The sequence below is a fragment of the Opisthorchis viverrini genome, assembly GCF_000715545.1.
Source record: "Opisthorchis viverrini unplaced genomic scaffold opera_v5_333, whole genome shotgun sequence".
Lineage (NCBI taxonomy): Eukaryota > Metazoa > Platyhelminthes > Trematoda > Opisthorchiida > Opisthorchiidae > Opisthorchis > Opisthorchis viverrini.
The window spans coordinates 387,705-405,109 of record NW_008751992.1 but is presented as its reverse complement, the minus strand read 5'-3'; the positions used below and the strand labels follow the sequence as shown (position 1 = coordinate 405,109).

General features: G+C 40.9%; 1 protein-coding gene across 1 annotated transcript in view; it reads right to left on the bottom strand.

Moving 5' to 3' along the window:
- The window catches only part of T265_10107 (hypothetical protein), a gene marked incomplete at both ends in the record, with an annotated part of 38,628 nt that overhangs the window by 2,791 nt on the left and 18,432 nt on the right, over positions 1 to 17,405 (bottom strand). The window contains 2 exons of the mRNA XM_009176379.1: positions 7,876 to 7,954; positions 8,065 to 8,149. Of these exons, the coding sequence (XP_009174643.1) occupies positions 7,876 to 7,954; positions 8,065 to 8,149 (164 nt within the window). The remainder of the gene's footprint in view (positions 1 to 7,875; positions 7,955 to 8,064; positions 8,150 to 17,405) is intronic.

Below are 17,405 nucleotides of genomic sequence, written 5' to 3'. Positions count from 1 at the left end.
TAGAATTTCAGGCTGACCCAGTACTCATTCCTCTAGATTTAAGACCACTGACATGTATCGAGTCTCCTCTGTCTTCCTCTCTTTCTCTCTGTCACTTTCTGCACATCATTATATATACAAGTATATATATATATTATATATATACGGTCTCAGCCACATCACGCTCTGCAAGTGGCTTCCTGTTTAGATTACTGCACTACATTATCCATGAAATATTGAATGAGTGGATAAGATAATTCCGGATCGATTACACCCCCAACTTGGAAATACAAATGGCATAATTCTTGTTTTTTTTCATCACAACGACTGGTTAGCAACTAAAAAATAAATATCTCGGCTGAATTTCATATTATCTCTCCTCTGGGTTTTGAGTACTCTTCAACAGGCGCTCTCAGCAAGCGTGAAATTGCTCACTTTCGTGCAATTCCTTAATAAGTAATTGTATCACGTTTAGTTATATTTAGCTGCATCATCTGCGGCGAATGATCGCTCCTAATGCATTTGCTGGTTTCAGGTCAATTTTTGCCGGTGAGCGAAGGTGGGATGTCAGCGCGCTCTGCCTTCACCCAGCAACACTGGGGTTTTTCGAAGTGCAGCTTCATTTCCAATGCCTTTTTTTGCGTTATACGGATAAATTCTAGACACTTAGCATGTCCTCTGTTTATGAAACTGGGAATTAGATGAAACATTGAAGAAGATTTTCGCAGGTCCTATCAACAGTCTTTGGTCAAGAGCAACCCGGGGAGACGCTTAACGTTCTCTCTGGAGGTAATTTCGCCAAAAAAGACACCTCAGTAGAATAAATTGGACAATATTATATTTCTTTACTCTTATTGCCTTCGTTTATGTAAGATTTTTGGGGAAATCAAGAAGAACGGATGCCTGGAGTGATCGCCCAACACATCCAAACACATGGAAAATGCATTACACAAAATCAAAAATTGGAAATTAGTCTGGACGTGCCATGTCAATCAAATGCGTATCCGATGCACAGGATTACCTTACCGTTTCATCTCGCATTCTATTGCTACATCTTTGGGTCTGAGTGAAGATGAGACAGAAAAAGTAGCTGTCAGTTCTCCATCAAGCCCTGTACCCCCAGATGGGACATTCCTTACGCCTCAGACCATCTGTAACAAGGCTTGTTATTACTCCTCGTTCTAAAACCTACCATAAAGAACCAAGTTTTTGAAGATTTCTATCGAACTGCTTGCCAGAAAGAAGGGTGTACGATGTCCGTTTGACAAATCAGCCTACGCCACTGTTTGACGTTAGTAAAACACAATGAGATTCACTCATTTTTGGACTCAGTTTTCCTGTTAGCATCAGGTATGATGCGTAGTAAACAGTACTCTCAACGACGATAGAATCTAAAGTCTGACCCCAGGGCAACCATTCAACAGTCATCCATTACCTGGATCAGTTTGTACAGAGTCACTCGAAAGAAACACTTTTTATCAATAAAAGTATGAATGGCAGTTGCTCTGTGAAGTTCGTGTTGTAGATACTACGTAAATCATCCTCCAACCGGAGAAAATGCTTCAAATTAGGGTAGTTAGTGATTTGTAGTTTATTACAAGATGCGACTATCAACTTAATATTACTACGGCCAACAATAATTCATCCGCCGCACTACCCTCATTTAACGTGGGATCAGGGAGACCATTGCAGGATTCACCATTTTCTAGGAATGTTGCCTAGTTAGATAAAACTGATTGTTTTTCACTGGGACAAAATATTTAATACTAACTCTATGTTACGGCTATTTACACGTTCACTTATCTTTAACCGATACGTCCTCCAACATTTTAAGTTGCTGTGATTTTGAACGCGAAGTATACCACAGTGGTCGAAGCTACGCCCGATTAGTCATAACGACACACTTGATTCTCACTGAAAACGTAGAGCAATAAAAGCAGATCTCTCGGTGCATTGCATAGAATATCTCATGCAACGTGGCTTTGAGAATACGTTGTTGACTCTGGCATATCTCCTGTCCGCAGCAGTTTAGTTATGAGAATGTTTTGGCGATCAGGTGAGTACCTATGAACCGAAAAATATTCACTGTCACTTGAGCAAGCACGCTGAACCCTTGGTTTGTAATATACTTAACAGGACCTCAATTTTTCCTATCCGTCAGCATCACGCTTGAAGTCACGCTATCAGATGTAAATGACGGGGTAGAAAACAATCTTTCCACTATCTGTGGGAAAAACAAAACTTTTCGCAAGTCTGTTGTGGTTTCAATGCCTCAAAGTAAGCAACTGATTATTTGGAGACACGGCGTGAAGCGACTCGCCAAATGTGCATCCATTTGCATTATATATATTATGAGTTTAAATCTATCTTTAAGGCTACTCACAAGGTCACTGAAAACTCTGCATGGCCTGTTACTGATTTCACTCCATTTGGGCTCATTACATGAATCGTAATCAGACTTACTTCTCACTTGAAGGCAATTTTGTTCGCCTGATGCGATGAACACTTATTTGCTAGGTGGGTTGGCGAACCTAGCTAAAACCCAGCCACCCTGCTCGCTTACGATGTTCTCCATTGACTTCAAGGGTGGTTTTGAAGACAAATTCTATATTTGGAGTTACTTTTCAGTTGAAAGTTGGGATGGCTTTTGTGCGACAATTCATAAAAGTCGTATTTTTTACCACAAGCAAACGACTCTCCATTAAGTATTGAATTTCTTGAATCATTGATGAAAATCTGGATGCCGCTGGCTACAGGTGTATACCTAAAATAATTACTGGTCGCTTTTGTCCTGTTCCCCACTACTTATTTGGTTCGTTGCACCAGTATACGTCAGACTGGTTTTTATTAAACCCGATTTCAGTTAAACTAAACTACACACCCATCAAGTTGTACAGCCCTGCGCCATTTCTGAACAGTGACTATTTCCTCCGAATGAGAGAGTGGAAATGCTGCTACGTTTCAGGCAAAGCATGAGCAGTACAACTCCCTAGAATTTTCTTCTCACAAATCAGGAAGGTAACTTATGTGGTCAACGTCCCGACGAGTGAGAAATGAGTTAAATGGACTATTTTAATGAAATCCCTGTATCAGTATCGGAATGCGACACAACACGAATAAGCCATACTTGCAAGAACTTAATATCACCCCTTCGGATTGCTGATTTGCAGCACTTCCGTTTGCACTTGCTTTACACCGTTGACATATTAAGGAACAGGGAAGAGGGGACAGTCTCTTTTGTTTCGTTCATGTGTGGCGTTGTTGTCAACCCACCACGCATGTGTCTCCACCGGGAAAATGAAACATTCACTTTGTCTGTAGGATAGCTTTCTACCGTTTGTAGACTAATAAATAGTTGGGCTTACGGGCTGCCTGCCGGCTCAGTCTGATCGCCGACAGAGAAAACCAGTGGCGAATGAACTACATGGATCAAAGAAGACTGCCGCCAACGCCATTACCATCAGTACAGCCACTACCACATTCACGCTCGCATTTCTTTGAGGCACTATCTATGTGAACTTACCGGAGTGGTTGGTGCAGTCTATTGTGCTTGTGGGTCAGTTTTAATTGATGTTCGTCAGGAGACACCGTCGGTGGCTGAACGGTTTTGTGGTACTAGGGTTTTCGTAGGTATGTGTTTGTGTGCCTTATTGTGTATGCACTCCTATTAAGCTTGTCTGGCCCAGCAGCACACGTGCCTTATGAAAGGATGGGTACTTGGATCAGTCAAGCATTTGACCACAAACAAGAAAGATACCGATTCATGTAATATCGACCGGATAATGTGAGTCCTGAGGTAGAGAACTGTTAGCATAGTTTACGCTCATCACGACGAACGCTTCAAGATACTCAGTTATGTGACGACTCCGCATTACATTCCTTGGGTAGAAAATTCGATTATGCATCCTGGTTGATCCGTTATTTGTTCGTTTGGATAGCCATGACCCGATTACTTACTGCGTCCCTGTGGTGCAATCTTCCCCCAGAGAAGCAGAGTTTCACTTTATCGAATGTCCCGAGGACTTGGAAATCGCAGTTGGTTCACTTTCGCGAAGCAACTTTTCACTTGCATGTCAACGTGTTGTTTCCCGTTATTTTCTTTACAAAACTTACTCGCTGAACAATCGAAAGGAAGAGATTTCTGAAGCGAAAATCGAAAGCTTTGCGAACAAGTGCGACAGCGAACGAACGAGGATCGGGACCAATATTCTAGCGCTTTCATGCACACCTGATAGGCTGTTATCGCTGATTGTAGCTCAGGGGTGGAGGTCATGCTTTTTCTGGGCTGACCGGATCTCTCGATGAGCCCTAGAATTATCAGGACAACTCAATCCTATTGTGGACGAACAACGTACAAATATGATGACAAAGAATGTAAGTCTGGATAAAATTTTGTTCGACCCATTCGGTCGTGTACTCAGGCTTATAATGATTCAATAATGAGGATGCAGCGAATAGGTCAAAGAAGAGCCTAATGAATCATTCACCAGTTAAAGGTCATCCCTTTTCACACTAGACCTACCACTTGAGATCGCCTGGCGTGCAACTGTAAAAAGAGAGCTCCAAATCAAAAGACAATCACAATTTCGTATCAGTCTGCCCAATCCTGTTGTTGCATTTAGCTTAATATTCACGTTGTGTCAATATTAACGTGTCAAGTAGCCTTAACTGATATTTTTAGCCTGACTTGGGATCCTGGATGATACTATGCTGCAACCACAACCCCGGAAATTTGTCCCCGTTGTTACCTTGTCATGTATCTGAATGCACACCCACACAAGTACGCCTAACTGCTGTTAACCCACAATACAGGGCAGTGCATTTCGTGCAGTAATGACCATACGCAAGATGTTTTGGATGGCGTAGTCTCAGGCGTAGGACTGGAAACCCACGTAACAGACTGTCAAAAGTTTGACGAGCCATCTGAACATAAAGGTGGAGGGACAAGGAACTTTTTCCTGGTTAGTTTTCAGTTCTTTCAAGAGATTCATAATTGTGACATAGCCTGATGATTCGAAACAAATTTCCTAATGCCTGGTTACTGAAGGCCTCATTCTAAAGCGGGAGAGTTGTAGTACCTTCCTACGATTTTTTGAGAGTTGTCTACTAGTGGCGGCTCTGTCTCACTTATTTGGGTAAGTGGTTTAATAAGTTCCTACCGAGGACACTGAAAATCAATTCATTTACCGCTGCATCCAAGGACCACAGGGTTACCCTTCAAGATAGATTTCTTGCCATCCGAAGGCAAAGGTGATAAGTACTTTCGAGGGAAACCATATGTTTCACAAATGTGGTGGGAATGACAAGTCACCATTTCTGTTTTACCCTGCCGGTCTAATTGGGTAGTAACTTATGTTTCAATTGCAGGATTTACAACGGATATTTCCATAGGATGATAAATCCTGGTCGGATCCTTAGAAAACACGAAACGGTCCTTTAGTCATGCTGCTCTTTTTTGTTGACCATCTTAGCTATGGGGTTACAAATACAAGTAAGCCAAAACTAACACGCGTAACCGGCAAAGCAAACAGGCGAGCCGGATAAATTACAACTAGTCATTAAGTGTGGATAATTAAACAGGATATTGTAACAGGAGTCTCGCCAAGTCAACCAGAGCAATAAGTAGGCCAGTTATTGACATCAGTCCTTGATTATCAGTAAACAAACTACAGAAAATAAAAATTCTTACTCACACTCGTTTCCTACTTTTTATCTTGGTAGGTGATTATCTTCATGAAACGGGCTCATTTTCTCGGTCCCTATGGTATTTACATTGGGAAGGCTTCTTGAAAATTTAGTTACTCAAGATATTATGTAAGCGTACCAAATTCTGTGAAGGTATCCGGCATTCATGAGAATAAAGCTCATCGTAGATTAGTTGAATTTTCAGAAAAGCAAAGTAGCGCCTACAGTCCTTAAAGTCGGGTGACACGTAGGTTCAGAAATCCGGCCAAACCAGCGTTCTACAAATCCAGTACTTATTGTTTTCAACTCATTATAAACGGTTTTAGAAGTGCAGTGAAAATTCTTTTCACAATGGACTTCGTGATCTGGCTACTCATATGTGCCAGAATGCTCTATAAGATATGATGCACCCCGGTTTTTTAGAAACGACTTGTGCAAATCGCCGCTTGTTTACTTTACGACCAAACAAGGATACACCAGGTCGACAGTTTCTGAAAGTGGCAGTTTGAACGGAGGGATGCTAAAGACGTTCAGTATTAATGCACATACAATGACACCTCTTCACATCATCCACTGACGAGACCAGCCAACACTGGTTGGTTATGATTGTAGATAAAATTGACTTTAATGTTTATTAGAAAATTTCATGAAAAAGACAGCATGTACAACAGTGTGGTGGACAATAAGTCCCAATCTGCTGTCCATAAGAGTCCACAAAATCACTTCCCGGGATTGATGAAAATCAATTTAAAAGTAAACGACAGGAAGCCTGTGTTATACTGTAAGCTTCTACTGTTTTAATGAACGCAAAGGAGTGGTTCTCAACCAAACAATCCGGACTCCAACAAGAGCAACCATAGAAGCTTGTCTTACATGTGGTTGGTAGTCCGAATTTAGGAGACAGCCGCGGATATTATTGGTTGCTTCATGAACATTGGGCAACTTTATAAATTTTCATCTGATTTTCAACTTGAACCGGCTTCTTGGCCTAATGTGAACTTGCGATATATAATCTGAAATTTTACCGTGTTCAGTATTTGAGTAAACCAGATTACTTTATGAAGGATGAACCCGTTTCCATGCAGGAACGGCGAGAGTGATATCAAACATCTTTTTATGCCCCTCTTGTGCTAATTCTGAGCCAGTACCAAAACTACCACTAATGTAATGTTTTTCAGTGAGAAAGAATCAGTCATCTTAGAAGAAACAAAAATATATGCTGTATGGCTCAGGAGAATTTCAGTGATGAGCTGTCCCTCCTCAAAATTTTCCCACCAAATAAGATTTTTTCTTCTGTTGAATTGATGCTTTGACTGGGTTTGCTTATTTTTTAAACTCTCTACTTACCAGTAATAGGTTGTTGCAGTTCTGGTTTGTCGAGGTTTCAACGTTTTATTCACTTAGCTGCCCCATTCAAATCATCACATTTAGCGAAGAACACCGCTTTGTGAGCAATTCATTATCTTCTAATGGCAAGCAAAACTGCCTAACATCACAGAATTACCGACCAAAGAGGGTACGTGTTTACTTATGTGTTTAAGCATGTGGACTGGTCTAGCCAAGTGCAATGCTACAAAACCTGTCATTATACCAGACGCAAGTCACCCTGTAATTTTGTGGCGGTCATTTTTGGGTTTGTTTCCACTACACTTTTTCCAAGTTTTTTTTACTTTGCTTGGCTTATATACACATCTCTGCTGCGAATCCAGGGACACATATAAGACCCTTGATAACCAAAGCTTGAGGATTATGAATCGCAGATCTAAACACCCGAAGACCCTAAACTTTATGTATTTTCAAACATGCGCCCATATTTTTTGAAACATGTTGCGAAAGAATAATCGGATGGCTGTGCAAGAAAATTAGTGTTCGAGCTGACGATAGAGGACAACACCTGCAGGTTGCAATATTGATTTCTGATTCATGTCTGGTCTCTCCTACATTTTTGTCCGGATATGTCACGGTTTTTTTTCAGTAAAACTAGTGAGCCATCTCGACAAAAATTTATTCACGCTGTACGACAGAAAAGGCATTCAGTCGCATTACCACTGAGTTGTCCCCGGGGGAAAGCTACAAGTTTGCTCCTAGTTCTTTGATAAAGTAACAATCGTGTCAGCAAACTTACGGCGGCAATTGTGACCGGTTACTGGAATTCAAAGTAAAATCTTGGAACCAGAAAATGTGGCAACTTTTAACCCTTTGAACACTTACCTGAAACCATATTTTGATTTGACGTTCTGTCAGGGTTAGCGTGTGCGCAATTTCTATCCGCCGACGGCGAGTGAGATATCTGGAAAACGAAAACGTTTATTTACAAAAGTCACTTTCTCAGAAAAAAACTAACTCCGGTGAAAGCTTGAAGAAGAGCGTTGTGCATGATGTATTAGTGAGAAAACCTACTTGTTAAAGTGGAATTCCTTCTCAAGTTCAAGTGTCTGATATCGTGTATAAGTCTGTCGCGTACGTTTTTGATCGGCCCCAACGTCTGGAAAATAAAACAAAATGGTTAACTGTGTGGATTCAGTGGGGAAAAAAGAGATCGTTTTGCAACTTAACATGGCCAAATCTGTATGTCAAATATGTTTATATTCCTCTACTTAGGCTGTTTTAGAGGCTCGCACGGCAGATCTTGTTTTGAAAGTCACAAAACTGCAAGGGGTTCATGGGTGAGTTTAGGCCAACAGAGTACAAAAAGTCACCAATCCGGAAAACCTCGCTTCTCAACAGTTAGCAAAACTGACGGGAAAGTATGTTCTGTGGGAACTGTACTTTCCTTCCAAACGAACGCTTTTTCCTATGTGGGACGTCTTCAAACACATTTTTGATACCCAGCACACTCTTTTTGGGCTTTTTGCGTTTTTTACCCAAACACGTCTTTGACAGAATCACGTAAGATGTTTGCAGTCTACCAACGCAGTCTACATTATGTATCAACTGAAATGCGAGCAGGCACGTGCATTTGCTTGTCGAATTAGAATAAGCACTTACACTGGGCCTTAAAGTCTGAGCCTGTGTTATAGGAAAAATTTCGCACACTGAAAGCAAGGTCATAGGCCAATTGTATATTATCCGGCCCACAAATCTGAGACCGGAAAATACTACACAATATCCGGCATGATGAACAAGATGATTAGGCTGAATTATGAGGGACAAGGGTAGATTGAAATATTTGTTGATTTGGAATGACTTTAACTCGACTTTTAACGACATCAATTTTCTGGAACTCCCACAGTATTTTACACATTCGTTTTGTACCTTAACAGTTCATACGATGTTTCCAGGTCCATTAGGTCTCCCGAATCTACACTCTGTTGAAATTCCTCTACTGGCACCTGCAAACCTTTCCGCAACACTCAACCGCTATGAAGCGTAAATCGTGGGTCTCTTTTCCCTGCTTTATCAATGAAGATCCGCGAGAATCTGTCGTATTTTTACCCACTAGCACGATAAGTGACTGTGATACCGCAGAGACCAATCACATCAGTTGTCGAACTAAAACCATTCCGCCAAAGCAGCAACGCTTCATTTCACAAAATATGTGCAAATCATTGGAGTTATACATTCGTTTACAAAATGACCTGATGTTAACCGGAAGCTCAGTTAAATATAAACTCGATATTACTTTGCATCGCAACACATATTTCAACATCTTGAGGCGACCTTGGTGCAATATATTCAGTCATATCAGTTGACTTTCCCATTGAAATCAGAGTAACTTTCACATGAACAAACCCCTCCGCTTGCGTAAAACTTGGTGTTCATAGAAAATATAATTTTAATTGCTATTTCGAGGACTGTGCTCCCCTGGTTAGCTTCTTTAGGGCAAAACTGGTAGCGGACTCTCGGAGTACGCTTAAAATCGGTAAGCCTATAATTAAAAATGGGTCAAGAAAAACGTACCAGTAGTTACTCAGTCATCCCTCATTTATATTTTGCCTCCACTACCTGTGGCAGTGATCACTCTCCAGGTGTGAAATGTAGGCGTTTCTTAATTTGGTTGGAGTAGAGGGGCTAAACGCTGACCTGAATTGTGCAAAAGTACACATTGACATTCCGGCCCACGTTGTGTTACTACTACCCTGACCCCTGTCAACAAAGAGACGGATCGCGAGAATTAGATGAGTAAGTTGCTTTTTTGGTCATCACTGACTGAACCTTTTGTTTAAACCTGTTTGGTGTTGTACTGGTGTAGCGGAGATGACGATGCTTAAACCAGTAATAAGTTTAATTCGGGTCTGATTACCACAGTGGTCACAAATACAGTCACCCCGAAACACTTATTAGTAGAGCCATTGGTTATCATAAAGAAGCGATAAGGCTGCAAGTTTGTCTTAGTAACCAAGACCTATGCAAATGGCCACAGGTGTCAAGATGGTCAGCTAAATCGGAATTGGCTAGTGGTCGGAGTTGAAGCAGGCATGTAGTGTTTCTTGCAGTCACAATTGTAGTGCATGTTGATGCCTTTAGTGATCTATTCGACTGGCTTCTGTTCCGTTGCGCATCCTGGATAGTAAGCACTCCTTGAGTCCTACAAGAGACCTGAACTACCTCCCAAAAACCTCACCATATTATTCTATATCGTTCAAAACCAGCTTAGCATAAAGAACTCCTACGACATCACAAACCTTTGTGGCCTGAAGATTAAGTTACCAACATCATTTCTGTCAATGATACGCTGGACTCAACTGGGGATTGAGTACAGTTCCGTTCGCTCAAAACTTTCTTCGTTTTCTTTAATGTTTTGAAAATCCCGCAATTATTCGAAATCAGACTGCAAGAGACGTCTTATTTCATGCAGTGATCAGTATTTCCAGCTTCTACGGTGTCGTTTAAATCGATAAACTAACCCAGTGAATATCCATATTTCTCACATTCTAACGTTATATTACCCAGAATCGGACGTGTAAATTAGGATATTTAACATCTGGTTTCATCAAAAAAATAAAATTAATTGGAATAAAGACCTAAACACTGACCGTATCTTGCGTAATATGAACAAAAAACATTGTTGAAAGTAAGTCTTAATGAAAAAGCGGAAGTGATGATCAGTCTTGTCGCATAGCGCACGACACGGCTGACCAACATAGAGGACACTCATAGAAAATGGAAGCATTTGGCGAACCTAACTCCTATTAGTGCCCGTAGATTTTCAGTGAAATCAACCTGTTTAACTAAACTGCATTTGAGGCGTGCGTTTAGGCCTCAGTGTTTTAGAACAAAATATTTTGCCAAAAAATTATTCTCATTCTTAAACACAGCTTTATTGGGAAATATGCAAGAAGTACGCATGATGATATTATACACATATTTGCCGTCTCGTAAGTTAAATTCAGTAGAAAATTGCGGTTTTGTGTAAAGTAGTTTGGGAGTCGGGATATACACGTGCTTGCATATCATTCTGGTTTACACTAGATAGTCAAATGAATCTCTTGTTTACGATGTCCTTCTTCAACTGTGTTGCACCAGGCGGCCTCGTGCCTCGTTTGGGTCGCCCGTGGAAAACAGATTGATTGGCAAATGAGTGTACTTCGCTAATTTTGCACAGTTTGGGTTCAAGTAGAACATAATGTTGAAGAAAACTCGGAAACTGTGCCTACGGAACGAGCTTTAAGATGGGTGAACCTGGTAGTGGGCGATCGAAGAGTTTTCGGCAAAGTTGGCTTGTTAGTAGGTGGTCACATCTACACTATTTTAATGGTAGTTTGTTTTTGCAGTAGCGGGTGTGAACAAGCCAGTCTCGTCCACAGGTTGTGCCTGGACATACATCGCTCTTCATGACCGATTAGGCTTGGACTTGCTAACTCCACATTGAAAGACTTGCCATTTGGAACAGTGACCTACAAACTGCCGGTAGGACTAAAAATAAACAAGACCTCGTTCTCCATCGTTCAGTAAAGTCAGAAAATTTGGCAGCACCACGATGTGGAGCTTTTTGTTGTTTTAAAAGTAACTTAGTATTGCTATAGTAATAAAGCATAACGTCCAAGAACACCTGAAGAGTTGGTAACCAAGCCATTGGGCCGTAGATTCCTCAACGGCTCACATACCAATTAACCACTGCAAACTGCAGTGATCTTTGACGCATTGAAGAATTCGTGTCAGTGTACACTGAGGTCATATCTTCCAACCATCTAATATATTTGAACAGCTACAGAAGTTACACTACATCCAAATATTGCTTGCATTAGAGCTGAGAGGAAAGAATAAATGTGAGTTGTTAGGATTGAATGAAAAATGTTTTGATAGGATTTAGGATATGCTCTTGTTATCCTGGCGATCGTCTTGGTAGTACCTTGGCCTTCCACCGCCTACAAGCCTCTATAGGTTTAATTTTGAATGGGGTTCAGGTTAAAACTTTTTTGCTCATTATTCATTGACTAGCACATGAACCAATACAGGTCTTTTTCTCCTGTTACATGCATTTGACTCCTTTCCATTAGAGAGGCACCAATGCCATCTGAAAAGTCCAATTGAACCGTAGAACCCTGCTCATTCAACCTATAATTCTGCAAAATGACAAATTTCCTGAATGAGTTTCGCCTCAGTGATACCACTAAGGAATACTGTGCGTACCCTCCACAGCGGACATGGAGATCTGACATGACAGGAGTAAGCATACACTTTCACTCACCACGTATCGGTCATGTGGTGCAGCTCCATCTCCGAGTTTCTTCAAATTCAGCTGATTGATGGCAACACAAGCAACCCTTTAAATTGCTTCCCTAAAGTATCACTCCCTCTACAGCTAGCCGATCCAACTAATCTGCCTTATCCTGTAGAATTACATTTCCAATAGATCGTTAGATTCTGTTATAATGCCTTGTCCACTTGTCATTGCCGGTTATCGGTAGTACAAATCCCTACGTCAACTTGCCTAACGTAATACTACAAAGTTAACAAAATACGTTCTGTAGGCTGGGATTCTGTGCTGTAATTCCTCACACGTGATAAAGTGGTATGATTCGATCCAAGAACACACGCATCAGTGCTAATATTCGTGCCGCAAATGAATCAACGGTTGGATGAATTATCATCCACAGAGGTGATGTAGGACAATAAATTTGTGGTGTTCAGTCTCAGCGGACGTTGAACGCTGGTTCTACGATTGGTTTCAAAAGAATTTGATACAGATGTTCCCCTCAACATTAGTTGGACAACATTTAGTCATGTACGTTTAGATTTCAAGTGCTCAAATGCAGTTTCCGCTTACCGTTTCGTTCTACTTCATTCGGTAGTAGAATAATGCGCCATTTTTTCAAAAGGGTGGTTAATGACCCCGACACACTGACTCAATAAAGGAAGACAGCGCGCAAAAAAGAGCAAATCTGATTATTATTTGGGAAATGAAAGCTTGAGGGACCAAAGAACAGTAGAAAAATAGTCACTGAGGTTATAGTGTTTCATTTTAATAGCGTTTGATTAGGTGGTTTCTGCTCGACTGGTGACGGAACATTTTCAAACGAATTGCTACGCTCAGCGAACAGATCAATAGTCATCATATCGACCACCCAAGCGACCACTGGTGTGGTACATTATCAGATCCAGTTTGCTGAGCTGTGCAAAACTCGCTACATCCCTGTATATTGCATACTTGGAATCCATCCACTGTTCCCGTTGGTAGACGTTCCTAAACACTTTGGGAGACTAACGTAACCACAAGTTAAAATCTTCATTCCAACATATTTCCTGTAAAAGGGTAGTGTTATTATAACAAAGGCGCCGTACACTTCATAGCAGTAGTATTTTGCATATGTAGCTAACAGTGGGCTGAAACACACGGGCACAATGATTTGTTTGTTGTTGGTGAAATTAGGCTCGAATTGAGGACCAAAATATCTGCAGTTTCAAAAATTTTACGGTTCTACCAAGTGAACGTGCCTCTAAATAGATTTCGGATTGAGAAATACTCTAAAAATATTGCTTCTTCCGATAAATCATCCATAGAAATTCATGCTCAAAACTACGAATACGGTATGTAAAGCTGTGAAGGAAACGGACCGTAGACTTTTGAGCCCTGTGAAAATGCACACCCTAAGCTACCAGCAAACATTACCAATCCGGTTGGTAATGCAAAGTTTTTTACAACAAACTCGTACATGAAGAGGTAACCACCAAATAGGACACACAGTGGGTTGATGGTTTATTCAGTACATCAAATAAAACTACTTTGGGAAAGCTTCCTTGGAGAGGCAGACATCTGGGAGCTTCTGAGCTTCTGAGCAAAACAAGGATTCTGGCGTTTGGTAAAATAACGCTTTATGACCCTGAGTAGGGGGTTAGGAAATAGGTCTGATACCCACAAACACAAATTGGTTAGAATGTGCTACAAACTGGTATTGTGAATCTTAACGTGTTGAAGAGTTACATACAGAAAACAAGTTGATGTATAAAAAACCTCATGTTCACACTATGGTATGCGAATGTAACTGAAGGATAACCGGAGTCTGATGAACGTTTGTGAAACAAGTAAGATTGTGGATAAAGTATTTACCAAACTTATGGACCAATTCATAGTCTCCAGTGTAATTGGTCACTGAACACAGTACTCAGTATTACGAAGTGGGACAAAGCACTTCACCGTTTATTCGCTGACGTGCCAAAGTTCAAAACGTTTGGATGCAAATCTGTCTCTGTATAATTTTTACCGTTTCGGTGGGGACTAGAAACCCATTATTCATTAACTGACAGGATCTTCTGAACCAAGATGCAGATTCCAAATTTCTTGTGAAGAATTCCATGTCTTTCGCCGTTATTTCCAACATCCTCTTATTTGGCGCCCTACATAAATTTCCATTGAAATATCGCACATCACTCTGATGGGATCCTTAGTATAGGAGAAGTTAGAAAGCGCGGCAAATTCGACTACCTGAGCAGACGCATATACCTGATGCTGACCAAAGCGCTCACAAAAGCGTAAATCTAATCGTGAAGACCTATTGAGGAAAGCAAAATATTTCTCAGTAGCAGTCTATATCAGTAGCAATCTTGTCTTGCTTTGGTCAAGCTGCATGTATGCACCATTTTCAAAATAGGAGCCTTGATCCACTTTGGAGGTATTTATGTGGGGATTCAAACCTTGCTATCTGGTCCACGTGAATGTTATCCCTACACAAAGCTTCCTCAACCTCAAAATAATTCAGTGTGTAGCGAAATTACACCAGAGCTTATTAATCCTGATCATGCCATGTTTCCCCGGACGTCCGGAATTTGTCACTGTAACTGTTTCTTCATAACTGTAACCAATGTGCCATCGTAATTCTACTTCCATTGTGGGATGTATTTATTTTTTAGTTTGTTTTTAAGAAAGTCTCCGCGTGGGTGCTCCTTTAACACCTAGTCGAACCATGGGACCGTCAATATTACCACAAACAAGCATTTCTGTTATCTCCGACTCTCCATAACAAGTGCTACTACAGTGCTCTAAAGATGTGGTACAGTCTTCCTCATAAGTACTGTACTGAATTTATCAAGTGTTTGTAATTATTCAGAGAAAACTTGAGTGATTTCTTTCTCAGGATCAATGGGTGCGCCTTTGAGTCATGGTTTTCGACACGCCCATCCTCTACAGCATACCCGATATCCAGATGATCAGTTTTTATTTTGAAGATAGTATTGGTGGGCTGCAAAAATCTGTAGATTATCTAACACTGGCTTACCCGATCCTTACTATTTGAAATGCAGAATGAATTTATTCAGCATCTTCAGTATATTATCACAAAAGACATTAGTGATGCGTATCACGCTGGGGAATATCCTTGAGTCTCCGGTCCCAGTAGTAGTATTATTGGGAGTACTCAGAAAAGCTAGCTGTTTTCTCAGAGTTTGCTTGGATCTGCCATACCTCTGCTTACATAGACTGAACTAGTTCGAGACTCGCTGACGAAGATTACGTTTCAAAAACCCAGTGAGGGTTCCGTTCAGTGGTCTCACACGTGTATTGTATTTCTGTTGAGCTGACAAGTACGTACGGAAACAAATCGTTTATCCACTTGAAAACACTATCCGAGACAGTGGTTAAGGTCATTCAGCCGAAAAACTGCTCCCATTTTCTGATAAAAAACATCACTATCCCTTTGTCGACTGACTCAAATCCCCACAGATCCATTAAACGGAATAGTTTCCTTTCTAAAATGCTTTCCGACCTCAGTCCTTTCAAGTTTGTGGTTAGTTGTCCCATTGTTATTGACTTCATTGAGGTGTCCCGTTGCTTTTCTGGGATTTTGAGGTAAAGCTTCAAAATCCGAGAAAGAGTTCCTTCATGTAAAATGCATCCATTGTTATTGGAATTTCCTGTGAATGGAGCTTGGAAAGCACCTAACATTTAGTTTGGAATGGAAAATCTATGGATGTTGTCAGCTTAACTAATCGTGCATTGATAATCTTTTCTGGTGAAGCATCTTCAATTGAATTCTAAGCCAAATGAACGGAGGAAGTGTGGTTTCATCATTAGTAGGACAAAATCATTTTAAAAATTTAAGGTACTACGTACATGCCTTATATGCCGAAAGGTTTCCGGTCTAAATATGATATCCATATTCCATAATCTGTTTGGCACCAGAACTTTGAGCGAATGAGAATCTCCCAACGTTTTGACGTATAGAAAAAATTGGGGATGACTCTACAGGAACCTTGAATTCGCACAGATACTTTACTTCAATTTTACCTAGCTAGTCTTCAGGTTTCACCCCAGAGCAGTGACGACATCTCCAATTGGCAGCAAGCCATGACCCATTCTCGAAGACATCATAGATACATTGTAATGCAGCGTGCAGATGGAAGCGAGGGGCTTTATACGGGTAACATTTGTCTGCCTGCCTGTCACAACATGAATTGTCATCATAGAAGGAGCCCCAACAACAACTATCCCAAACGTCAAGATACAAGCGAAATTTTATTACTCCGGCGCATACAATGTTCGATAGGTTCCGTCACCCGGATGGTAAGATTTGGTAGCTTCACGATGATTCCTCTATTGATGAGTATTGTTCATACACAGCTACAAATTTACCATCCAGTCGAATGCCAGCATACCAGTTATATGATTTCCTCGACAGTGTAAGGCTGTTGTTTGCCTTTCACATGAGCTCGTCTTCGAACGCACATGCCACCTCAGCTGAAAATTTTCGGTAATATTCTCTAGGCTAACTCTTCGTGTAATTCGATAAAAGGGGACAGAATTCGAGAGTCATGGTCTGTTGAACAGTAATATGTCGTGATGATACCAATATCATACCAAATAAAACACAAAGTGGTGTATGCGCAGCGAATTCAGGTGAAGAACATAATATCACAAATGAGAGATTTAGCTGGGATTCAGTTGGGTCTCCTTTTAAGACCAGACTAGTGGGAAAATGAGCGCTTTTCGGTTGCCAAGTTTGATCCAAACTAGGAACTGCGCCTATTTAATGGATGGTTTTCAGTAATCTTGAGATTGATGCATTCCTTCTAGACAATGTGATATGATTTCTCGAATGCCCTCCGAACAGAAACATGAGGCAGTCTTTGTGCAACACTTTTACTTGAATGACGTCACAAAGGGGAGTTGCAGCTGGAATTCTGCTGATTCACTTGTTTAAACTAAACTGGTTTGTAAGTGCACTTTGTTAGCAAACTTGGTTACCTCTTCCGAAGTCTCGTGTTTGGACACAAATGAAAAAATCTTACAAACCTATTAGGCGTCAACTGATGCATCGCGTGTTAAAAACACCGTGAAAGAGTGCGTTACACATCGCTCTCATACT